The 12,833-nt window shown below is 44.7% G+C and overlaps 1 protein-coding gene across 1 annotated transcript in view; it reads right to left on the bottom strand.

The window, feature by feature from the left end:
• Positions 1–12,833, bottom strand: part of plxna2 (plexin A2) — a 146,106-nt gene that overhangs the window by 87,197 nt on the left and 46,076 nt on the right. Inside the window, exon 3 of the mRNA XM_034537733.1 lies at positions 11,915–12,049. Within this exon, the coding sequence (XP_034393624.1) occupies positions 11,915–12,049 (135 nt within the window). The remainder of the gene's footprint in view (positions 1–11,914; positions 12,050–12,833) is intronic.

The following is a 12,833-nucleotide window of genomic DNA, read 5'->3' as shown; positions in this document are numbered from 1 at the left end:
CCTTCTATCCTGCTTGCTCACTGGCAACTGGTGTAAAGGCCCACACTGACATTTAAGAGATGGAAACAGGGAGCTGTGGAAGTGTTTGTCTTAGTGTATGTGTGAGTGTGTGACACAGTTTGGCTTGAATCAGATTTAACCTTATTTGAAATATCTTAACTCAACTGGCACCACTTGTCTTAACACTGTAAATGCCAGTTTTTTGGCACTTTCATTCCGTTGTGTAGGTGTTTAAAACGATTGTATTCAAGCGTCAAGATTATCTGGCTGAACAAAACGTGTAAGTATCATAAGCCTGTGTTTGCCACAGAGTTTATTTTATGCAACAATCCAAAATCCAATGGAATATCCCATTAAGGGAACCAGTGCGATGCTAAACTTCTGGGGTTGACCTAAAAAACGTCATCCCATTAGCACCCTATATGCAGCTTCAGTATAAGGTCTCAGAAAGGTAGCCACTTCAAAGTCTAATATGACTCATTAACATATGCAATGAGTTGGAAAATCTTTAGTCACTTTTGCAAAAAGGTTGAAGTGGTGACTGAATGGAGTTCAAGAGTGCTTAACCTCCAGTTGAGGGAAATAAATGCATATGTAGCGAACTTCACATGACTGAGTTTGTTTCTATGAGTGATACTTACAGACTACACCCTGTTACTTAGTTACTCCTACACGTAACGCCTCCCGTAGCTGTCACTCCATATCTCTAGGCCAGTCCATAGCTACAGTTAATAGTAGTCAAAGTCAAAATGTCCGTCTATATACCCGTCTCACTCATTATTATGTTTACTTATGTCTTCGCTTTTCTGTGTGCATTAAATTTCTCGTTTTTTGACAGATTTTCTTGGCTGTCAATCTACCTGTCGGAACCCATTTCTCTCCCCACCCGTCTATGTGACATTCTTGTTTTCTGTCACTTCACTGTACCTCTCTTTCTCTCCATGCATCTCTGGCCTGGCTGTCTCATAGTCCAACATGTCTGTGTGTCTCTCAGCGGGATCCCAGACTGCCAATGCAGCCAGTAATGAGGTGTATGCTTCAGTCAGCATGTGAGGAGTTAATAAGGAAGCAGCAGAGGCCATCACACATCAACAGGCATGAGTGTGTGTGTGTATGTGTGTGTGTGTGTGTTTGGGGAGGGTGTGAAGGCTAGGAAACCTCCCTGGCGCACTTACGGATGTCTGTTGACCAATGGGGGTATTGATTTAGAGGGGAAGGCAGAAAGAAATTAATTCTGATCCACAAAAGGACTCCACAGTGCATGTCAGGAGCGTGGACGTTTTTTTTGTGTGTGACTGTGTGACTGTGTGCATGTGCATGCAACAGTGTGTGTGCATGCGTGTGAGGATGTTTGTTCTCTTTGTCTCAGCGTCTCTGCCAGTGTACATGATGTACATACAAATGAAGGGTTTGGTTACACCCCGCTGCTCTGAGGGCTGTCGCTTTTGCATAAGTGTAAGCGTGTGTGTTGGTGTGTGTTTTCGCCTGGATGAATGTTAATCTCTGTACATGAGAAAGAGAGACAGATAGGGAGGAGGGGCACTGATAACTAGGCTCAGGTGGTGAGGGACACTTCATCTAATCCCACACTGGTTGTGTATTAGTACAATACTAGTGTGTGTGAGTGTGTGTGTGTGTGTGTGTGTGTGTCTGCATATATGCACATCTGTGCTATGCGGGTTTGCATGTGTATCACGCACAAAATACTCCTGGACTTCAGTCGTGATCCGTTAATGAGAGTACTACTGAGGCTGAAGGACCTCCTCAGACCTATAATACAGCCTGTATGATTTCATCTAATTTAATTATATAATTCTATGAGTAATATATAGAGACAGAGGCAGGTAAATTATTAGACTTTCCTATAAAGAAACTGTGGGGTGAAAAGGAGAAAGAAAGCAGTGACTGATCTCCGGTGGTGTGTGTAAGAGTGTCTCTGTGTTTTTGTTTGGCAGAAGAGGGGAAAAAATCAACATAATGAGCCCAAACTGCCTTTGTGTCTCACTCTCTCCGCCGTCTCTCTTCGCTCTCCACCCTCTGTCTCTTTCTCCTTCTCATCCCGCGACTCTCAGACAGCTGCTTCTGTGCAGCCAAATTAACCGCTCCCCACTTGCTTTTGGAGAGTGTGAAATAAATAAGCATTTTGCCTCTGAGAGACACAGTGTTATTTGTGAACTTTAAACAGCTCTGGATGCTGCCTCAATTCAGAGTGTAGGTAACGGTGTTTGTCTACCACAAATCTGTTGTGTAGTTTTCTCCCCGCACAGCCCCATCCGTCACTCTGTGGCCCTATCTATTACTGCCATGTGATCCTTCTGGCTCCAAATATCCGATTTACAAGTTGGCAAGAAGGGCAATATTTCAACAGGCTGTCTGCAGACGCACTGTTTAAATCACTGGCCTTATCTAGCCTGTGCTCTTTCTAATATTATTCCTCAAATATTGCACGAGAGATATGTTATCCCTCCCTGCACATTCATCTTCTTCCTTTAGCCGAATGTGAATATGAATCTGAATATGTACAAGCAGACATAGATAAATGTTTGCCTGTGAGTGTGTGTCTGCGTCCCAGCACATCCGAGCTACAGCTTTGCCCACCATCTTAAAGAGTGGCAGCAAGGATTTTCTGTAATATGCGTTATGTACAGTACTTATCTAGCGAATCATTAATTTCTTACAAGAAACACAGACACAGGCCCATATGATGTCTGCAATGTCCAGATTTCTCTCAACATCAACAAAAGGGTCAACAGAGGAACGTGTGCACACACATTAGTAAAAAATAGGATACCAGACTCGACATCAGATAACACATTCAAATAGTAACTAACACACACACTGCACTGTACAAAACTACATCCATCACTAGGGCTCAGGCTGACAGCTTTGTCAGAGAGAGCCGCAGGGGAGAGGAGAATGGCATTGTGGGATTGAGTCCTCCCATCGGACGCTGCACTGACAGTAGAGAAGAAAGAAGACGAAGAGAAAAGAAAGGGGGGGGGAGTAGTGGTGGAAATCAGGGAATGTGTTGCACAACCACAGCAAACAGACAAGAGAGAGAGAGAGAGAACGGGAGAGATGAAGAGGAAGAAGAAGAAGAAGCAGAAGAAGTTGAGCTGCCATGTTTAGCCCATCAAAAACAGCAGCTCTCCTGCTGTAGCCTGTTTGCTACGACTGGCCTTGTGAAGGACAGACAAAGAGCATATTGCAGGCCTGGCAGCATGACCGCATCACACAACAAAACACACACACCTACAGACAGAAAAGACCTCCTGGGGCTCTGCCAAACCGCAGCAAATGGACCAACACACACGGCTACAAACGTACTTGGGGACAAATGCACGTGAGATGTTCTCACACATGAAACACTTATTCACGCGTTTGGAAGGCAGCTGGCGGTGAAGTGAAGTGAGCCGTCAGCCCCATCAAACGGGAAAGTTCTGTCTACAGAGTCAGCCTGAGACCTCAACATAAACACCTCTACCACAGTGCTGGGGACCGAGTCTGCTGCTTTGGGCTGGTGTGTGGGCTCAGCTTCAGAAACTGCTACAGAGCACTTCACTCGGTGATTGCAGCCCCATCTCAGCGCTAAGGAGGAAGGCGACCGACAGAAGCTAAAAGAGGCAGCGAAAGCAGGAATGACAGAGGCAGGGAGCCTTGAAGACATGGCCTCCCCCAATTATAGACCAAACATAACCACTCCATTCACTTTACTGTTCTCCTGGCTCCTGACAAACCCATCGTGATTCCTTCAACCAGCACTCGTGTTTCTCCCCGACACTCTCTAGGCTCTAATTAGGCTTGTAAATAATTATTGCAATTAAAGCCTACAATTAGGAGGACTGAAGCACCGCCATTAGTTTCACAATAAATGTCATGAGCATTCTGCATAGGCGCAGGGAGGAAAGAGACAAATGCAGTGCCATTATAGAGGCAGACAGACAGTGAGAGTGAAAGAGACAGAAAGAGAGAAGGGGGTATATGACAGCAGTTGACATACTCACAGCTCTTAATTATAGAGCTGATTATTCTGGCAGGATGGCTCCTGGACTGCTCCTTTGGCTCACATTCACAAAGTGACAAAGAGTGCATGCAAACAGATACAAATGTGAACTAGGGCTGAATTCGCATGGTTCAACCATGTAGCAAAAGTGCAGACTCCATGTAAAAATGAGATCTTTTATTTCAGGGGCTACGTTTGTGGGTCAGCTGGATAATGGCAAACTCTGGGAGACTGCAGGCATACAGAGACAGAGGTGTCAGAGAGTCTAAGGATCATGTATCCTTTGCCTCATTATCTCATATTATGTCAGGGGGCCAGTAAGAGCTCTCTGTGGGAGAGATGGAGGGGAGGGTTGGGGTGGGAGGAGACAGTCGTGAGTTTTTAGCTGGTTTTGAGGGGTGAGCAGACAAACACATGAAGGCTAATCCAGACACAAACAAACCCACATGTGGGTCTTGAAATCCATTCATACTTGACTTGACACTATGGAGTCTATTTGTTGATGACGAGCTCCACACGGCTAGACAAATACACAGCTTGTGCAGTGTGTTAGCTCGTATTGACCTTTGCTGATATAGCAGGGGACTTAGGTGTGAAGGTGGGAGAGGGGGGATGGATGGATTGATGAATGGATGGATGGATGGATAGGGAGGAAAGAGAGAATTCAGGCAGGGACCAGGGTGCACAGGCTTCTATTAATTAACAGCTTGATGGGGGCTGACAGGACGTGTGTTGCTATCAAATAATGAGGTTAGGATTGGCCAATGGTTCCAGGGCACAAAACCTGATTAACACTAATCCTGGCTTAAGTCAATTAACAATGCCTGCTCAGGGACTCATGCAAATGAGGTGCCTTTGTTAGGTGGGCAAGTAAAGAGGGTGAAAACAGGGCTCGACATTCAGACATATAGGAAATAGCCAAAAGGGGTAAGGATACTCTTATCGGTCATCATGAGAATGAAATAGCTGACTAGTTGGTGGTCCAGCAGATGCTATTAAAACATGATACAATGAAGAGGCATCTCTAACTGACCTGCTGAGTGACCTGTTAGGTTTGGTGAACAGAGTCAGTGAACCCTTGAACTTCCCAAAGCCCCTGACCTCACAATGCTGAGAGACCGCACATTAAAAGACAAAATGTCCACAAATTAAACCAAACACATGGGGCATGTACCTCAACATGCATCCACGTAAATCTTGCAACACGTCTGATTGAGGCCGGAAATGAGGCACAGGGAATCTTTCATTCAGCAGCTGCAATGTCATATGATACAAATTCTAGGCAGACATTGAATGATTGTAGTGGGAGATGGGAGTGAGAATATAGAATCCTTAGATTTTTTAAAAATGTTGATATAGAATAAAAATAAAAGAGCAGTCGGATAAGGCTAAATAAAGACAAATGGAAAGACGGACAACAAATAGGTGGTTAAAACAAAAAACAAATAAGACTTATTGTGTGTGTCATACATTGCTAAAGGTGCTTTGTACATTGGAATTAGACAGGGAGAGGCGATGCCCGATATTTGTTTTTTGGAGTGAGAGAACAAAACTAACGGTACTAAAAACATATACTTAAAGTAAGCTCCCACAAAGTAATAGCAATGTGCGGTTTGACTCTATTTGACTCAAATATGTGCACGCACACATAAGCTAAAGATAAAGGGAGCTTGACAAGTGGGTCAGCGATGAAAGGACTTTCTTCAGAAAGAAAAGCTAAATGGCATCATCAATAACATTGTATCTGTGTATTGACAGGAGAATGTATCCTAATTTGTCCACGTGTCAATATCAAGTGAAGCTGTCAGAGAAGCAGCGAAGAATATAAGCCCAAGGTTCCTAGCTACAGCTCCCCCCCTTTCCAACTGCTGAACACCTGGGTAAGGAAGCGGCCATGCGATTGATTTGCTGGCCCTCACCCCGCACGGTTGCCAGACTGACCCAGCCGTCGCGCTTACATCCCAGATAAAACATGACAGACAATCTATCAAGGCCAGTGTCTGCCGTCTGACTGATAGCGGGCTATCCCGGCGATGTGTGTCGGTTGTTGATGCTCGGAAGCTGTGGCCGCTGTTACTCTTTCATATTCCGCCTCGATGAGGGAGGAATGGGATGCAGATGTTTGTCAATATTTCGACACGTGGCATCACAGTTTCCTCATCCAGGACGGATAACCTTTGTTTAAGTCACTCATATAAACACTGGTGTATACTTTATGGTTACCTGGCATACATGGCACACCCTGTATCGTCAGTTGTGCCATAGACCATCTCATTTGACCTCAATTAAAGGCGTGATTGAAGGCCTATTTAAGGTACAACATATATATTTCTTAACTCCAATACATTTGGCTCAAATCCCAACCACTAATTACACAGGGGAATTTGGCAACATTCAAGATTTTACGAGATTAAAGATATCTGTTAAACCCTGTGAAATGCAGAAAAGCACTTCACATTCAGGGGTAAGAGACACAAATTCAGCCAGTGGTTGGACCTCAATGTGATTGTGGGAAAAGACTGAAGAGATTGCAAACTGAACTCTGCACATTGCTCTTTCATCCTCAAAGCTGCCTCTTGATTGTCCTCAGCCCTGTAATGGTGGGTAGTCAAGTTATTGGGACTCTTTGTCCGAGTGTCACTGAAGAACAGATTGGTAAGAAACACAAAGGTAAAGGTCAACGGTCAAACCCCTAGTCTTGTTCCCTGTTTGCAGCTGCAAGCTAAACAGCCTGCCCTGAGGCCGACACAGGGTCAAGGGACAGCCAGGCAACACTTGTTGTGGTAGTCGCCGGAAACCCCAGCGGTACTCAGCCCTGACGGCAAACTAACCAAACAGTGGAAAAGAAGGAGGGGCTCAGAAGAAGTAGACACAAAGCTCTAATCTTTTGTCCCTGTGCCATTTTGACTTTGTTTGCCCAACTGCTGTGTCCATTATTTTTGACCCGAATGTGTGCACGACTCCACAACATATTATTGTTCCTCTTTTTTGAGATAAGAAAGCAAGCGTCTTCTAGTAAGCTCTGGTTTAAAGGGAAACACACGAGGAAAAACACACAACATGCACACATTCTCAGGTCTTTGAATGAGTGGTCTGGACATGAGCTAGTCCAATCTGCTTGTTGGGGACAGTGTAAACAGTAAACCCGGGAAACAAAAGGCTCTACACACCAACGCTGCTGCTAGTCACTTTCTTTTTAAAGTCTGCACAAGCTGCAGCACCTAAAGTTCACAGTGGAAGGCCTGGCTACAAGCCATCATGTGTTCCATGGCCATTAACACATAAAATCAGAGTGACATACACACCAAGGTCCTGCATAATGATGAGCCAGTAGAGTTTCAGATAATCTAAGCCTGGACGAGGTGTGAATGAATCCTATTTCCTCTCGACTTGATAACCACTGAACCCATTTCCTCCTAATCTAACCACAGCATCCAAACAAAGGTTCTGGGGGATAAGGAGAAGGAGGGAGGAGAATCAAAAAAAACTCTTGAGGAAAAGAGGTAGGGGGTTATTGAATGGAGAACAGGTTGAAAAAAAAGCTTCATACAAGAAAAGAAGAAGAAAGAATCCATGCATGGATTTCAAATTTCACAGCTGAGCACCTGGAAGAAATTGCCAGGCTTGAAAAAAAAAAGAAGAAGACTTCTTTTCTTTTCTGATAATCTGTGAGCTGTAATGTTGCCGTTCCATACATGGAGCTGGGCAAGGGAGGAAGGGTGGTGTACAAGGATTGGAAACCGAGGGGGTTTAATGTTTGCTAAAGAGCCAAGGGTGTATTGGAGAGTGACAGCAGCACATGGCTGAACGCCTCTATAGGGGGAGGACTGTGTGTCTGTCCATGAAAGACAAGTCTGTTTTACAAGCCAGCTCAGTATCCCTCAGTTGGTCATGCTAGCAAGAATTTCACACTTATCCTTATAAAGAGCTGGCAATTAGACGGCCACTATTTCACTGGGAACACTATCAAGTTTGTTCAGGTCTATTATGTACTCTTGTGTGCCACAGCCATACAACATTACAAAACCCATTTAGCTCAATTACAAAGTCAACACCTGCCTCTTTTCTTTCAGATTTAATTAAGATATGATAAAAGCATAACCATTACATTTTTGTGTGTGCTTTTTTTGCGTGCTTTCTTCTTTGCCTTATGAAGGTGTTTTCAAAAATCTTTTCAGGCAGCGCTAAGGAATGAATGAGAGACAAAGAAAAAGTCACAGGCTCCAGTTGGTGGTGACTAAGCCAGGCCAAACACTCACTGAATTTGCATGAGCTGGCAAAAGCACCAGTGGTTTAGCTCTGCTCCAGCTGCCATTCACACATGGATACTCTTTCTACCTGTTTGATAGAGCCTATACTGGAATTATTATGGCTTCAGGGTATTGCTGTAGGCACATTGTCTCTGGCTGTATGTAAAGTATGGCTTATAGATAAAGGTTAAAGCCCCCTGTGCTTTACCATGTAAAATGTGTATAGCACATACACGTGCATGCTTAGCTACAGCAGTGGAAGATGTGGTATTCACTTTGAAATCCACAGCGTTTGATGCAATAATAACTGCAGTGAGGGGTTTCAAGAATGTAAAACATTTCAGGGGGCATTTCATATGATGCAGACGAAGAGGAAAAGACAGAAGAAGAGGAGCGGGGGGGAAAAGTCGAGGAGGCAGCTCAGCTGAATCTCCCAAAAAAGCTTCGACCTTTTTCTCTCCATCACTGCGTTTGCCGCCGGCGTCGCTTCCCAGGAAAGTACCAACATCGCTGGGTGATTGGTCTAAATATAGAAGCAGTCACACACAGACACACGCAACACGACTCAGACATGTGATCTGGCAGAAATCCATACAATGGATCTGCAGAATCACAGGGTGCACAAGGACAGTTGTAAGGTACAAAGCCCTAAGTGTGAGTCCGATGAAGATGACGAGAATGTTTTTGAGGTTTTTCAATTAAGGCACCATCGTGGATACACACAGATGAAGATCGTGAGATGAAAACCTGCTGTTACGTATTTCAGGACTGTCAGTAATAATACAGCAATCTACAGGAAGGCACATACACACGCACACACACACACACACACACACATTTGTACTGCTTCCTTAGAAGAGAAAGTCAGTGAGCCAGGTCTTTTCATCAGTTCCACTGCGCTGCCTCGCATTGGGTCAATCTCACCAGATCATTAATATGGTGGATGCTATTGTCATTGTATCTACAAAACAAAAGCACATGCAACATGGCAGCACCATGGATCAAATGTGAAACAGGGAGCTATTAAATATATTTGGGGGGGGGAGTGAATGATTGGTGTCTGGTGTGGGCGTGTGAGAAAGAAACAAATGAGAATGAGAGAGAGAGTAAGCAGAAAGTTCTTTCACACACTGATGATATATATATATATATATATATATATATATATGTGCGGGTGAGAGAATAAGGCGAGATGAAAAGCCTTTCGAAAGCCTTGTGGAGATTCCGTTTTGAATACTGAATGGGAGACTTGTGCTCGCATGTGTCTGTAATTATAGTTTTCTTTTTTGTGCGAGTGTACATGTGATTGCAAGAGCCAGTGGATTGTGTCGGCACCTATGCAAATGAAATCAGAGGGAGCATGTGCTTTGTGTGCATCTCTGTGGGTGCCTGTCTGCATGTTTGTGTTTACAAAGGCCTCGCACATCCCACGACTCCCAGCTCCGCCACAACACACACAGACAGGTGTGAGGACTGGAGAGAGCGAGAGCCCAGATTGTGGAGCATGGCCTCGCTGAGCAAATATTACTCTCGCTCTCCCAATTTCTGTCTCTCTCTCTCTCTCTCCCTCACTCACTCTCATTGGATGTCTGTCTCTCTCTCTTGGTCTCTCTGTATCCTCTCTTTCCCACTGTGCCAGACACAGAGGGCCTCTTTGTTGTTCAGAGTCGGAAATGCAACCGGAGCCAAATCAGCCCTGCTTTCTGTTGGATATCATCCCTCCCTTTGTTCTTACCGTCTCCCATCACCATGCGCTCGGCCTCAGACGGCATCCAGCAGGCACATGGGAACAAGCGCAGCTCAGACCAGACGGATCTCGTGATGTCATGTGTGTCTGACTTCAAGTGGAGCTCGAGGTGACATTTAGGCTAACCGTGAGATAGAGATCGCTGAACGCTAGTAATACTATTATCCTTAATTCACCCCGAGTAGAAAGAGGTCACATCAGACAGAATACATATAATGTTATGCATTATGTGTGGTTCTATCTAGACACATTTATACAAAATATGTATAGTTTATGTTGAATTTGCCCAATTTATGAAAGAAAGTTTGAATGCATGTGTGGCCAACCAAAATCCCAATTTGCGTGATTATTGAGTTGTTTCCTGTAACACGCAAGTCAACATCCCCAAAATAGTTGAGAGCAAGTGTGTATGTGTGTGTGTGTGTGTGTGTGTGTGTGTGTGTGTGTGTGCGTGCGTGTGTAGGTGTGTGTGTGTGTGTGTGTGTCTGTTTCGATCCTCCCCAACCCCCGGAGAGACAGAGGAGTCTACGTGCTGAATACTAATAATATTCGCCAACATCACTTCTCATTCAGATGACTAGCAGTTATGAGCTCAACATCAAAAGCTTGTTTCATCTGCAGAATGAGTGTGAATAAAGGATTTAGTAAATATGGGAAACAGACTTTAGACTCGGTACAAACTCAAAGTCATACCTTACTGCAGAGTTATCATCTTACTGTCTATGTGCATGTACTGTGTTTGTGCGTGGATGTAGAGGATTTGACTACTAAATGTTAAGAAACAAGAGATTTGATATTTTAAATAACTTGGCCGAGTTTTTTACAAATCTCATGGTTGAAGTATGGGGCTCTTACTGGTGATATGATTGCATTTGACAATGTTATATCTATATTCACACAGCAGGAAAGTTTCTGAATGAAACTTGCAAAGGGTTCGAAATAACCCCCACGAACAAATCACACACAGCACAGCTATGAGCTCGTCACAGGCGCTAAGGGGGTAAAAATGCTGTAGATTATCATAAACCTGTTTGACACCGTTGCCTAAATAACTCCTTTATACCACATCTGCCCACCGCAGATCCTAACCTGTAGGCTCCAGCCAGCCAGTTGTTGAGTGTGTTAAAAGCAGAGATAAGAAGAGAGAACTGCAATCACCCGGCGCTGACAGCATCGCACGTCGTCTGTCTCTCGGGCCGCTGCGCCGCCACGCTCCCCTGCAGCTGCTCCTCCTCTCCTCTCTTGTTCACCTTTTTCACTATCCCTCCATGTCTTCCTCTCCTCACCCCTACTCTGTCCTTGTGTCCCCTTCCATCCTCGCCTGCCCCTCGCCTTTTGCCTACTTAGTATGTCAGCTGCATCGATGGCTATCGGCTGCTCCCCCCCGCACCGCAATGCTGTGTCACTTCATTAGAAGTGTGATGGGATGACCTTGCACTCTGTCTCTCTTTTTTGCTTAGTGTCTCTCTTTACTCTAAGTCGTATACTACTCCAGCTGTCCCTCTTTCCCTCATCACTCTTCCTTTCATACTCTGCATCAGCGAGGCAGCCGGAAAGTGCCCTTCATCTCTCTCTCTCTCTCTCTCTCTCTCTCATTCTACCTTGTCTTTTCCTTGTCTCTCTGTTTCTTTCTTTCTCCTTGCCCTCATTGTTCTCCTTCATTATCAAATGCTGTCATATAGTCCCCCGCTGTGCCACCCAGGTTATTTATAGCTAACAGCGGGTGGTGATGCTCATGATGCTGAGAGGTGGGCTCCTTGGGCCCTGCACACACACATTCACACACTTTTCCTGACATTTGAACATATGCGTGCATGTGTACACACACCGGCGCACACACACACACACACGCACACACACACAAGAGGGCACTTAGTGAACAGGTTTGCATGCATGTGTCTTTCCAACACCTACCTGTCTCTCAGACATGACGTAGAGGTAGTTGCGGTCGAGGGAGAAAGCCATATCTCGCAGGACGGGGCTGCCGTCCTTGATGACGATTATCGTCTCATACTGGACACCACCGTGAGGAGGCCCGTCAACGCGAATCTGAGAAACACAGAACGGAAAAAGGTATTTATACCAGTATGACAGCAAAAGAGACGAAGAATGATTGAAAGGGATGTCGAGGGTCAAGTAGTATTTGCAAAACAAATCTATTATTATCATTTAGCAACTTGGAGATTGGAGGAGGTGGAGATACTCCTCGAGGGCTGTTTGGATAGTAAAAGACTAAAGGATAAAAAATGTTAGAGAGATAATTAATTGAGAATCAAATTCTCTGTCAGCCCCCTGAGATTCCATATAGGATGGGGTTACAGCAACTGTAAAACTGTAAATTATGAGGTAATATTGTTCGACCTTTGTGAAACCTGAGCTCTGTTTTCCTTTCCTCTTTCTCCCGAAGATGAATGTATTCCCTCTGTGAAGGCTTGAAGAGGCCAAGACCAAGAGGCCAAGACCAACTTCAAAAACAGTGGAAAAGCCTTCTTATGGCTTATTCAAGGTGCAAGACACAAATGACACAAATGGGCCCTGTTTTGTCTTTATTCACTAGATACTTGTTGGACAAACATATAACCATGACAGTAAATCTTGAGGGGCAGCGTGGGTTTCGTGATGCTGGGCCTGAGAGATGTCTCTGTGATGTCACATGTCACAAGGCCCTCCTCCACCCATGAAAGCTGATGACTCTATCATCTGTCCATCCCCGCCTGCCACCCTCCACCCAAACATTCATCTATCTATTCAGATACTGACAGCACCAAATAGCAGACTCACTATAAAGCATCACAGAGGAGAAAGTAAAGGTCATATTTCTGTCAAAAGAAGA

Source organism: Cyclopterus lumpus, chromosome 7 (genome assembly GCF_009769545.1).
Source record: "Cyclopterus lumpus isolate fCycLum1 chromosome 7, fCycLum1.pri, whole genome shotgun sequence".
Taxonomy (NCBI): Eukaryota; Metazoa; Chordata; class Actinopteri; order Perciformes; family Cyclopteridae; genus Cyclopterus; species Cyclopterus lumpus.
The sequence above is the reverse complement of the archived record's forward strand: the minus strand, read 5'-3'. Positions and strand labels throughout refer to the sequence as shown.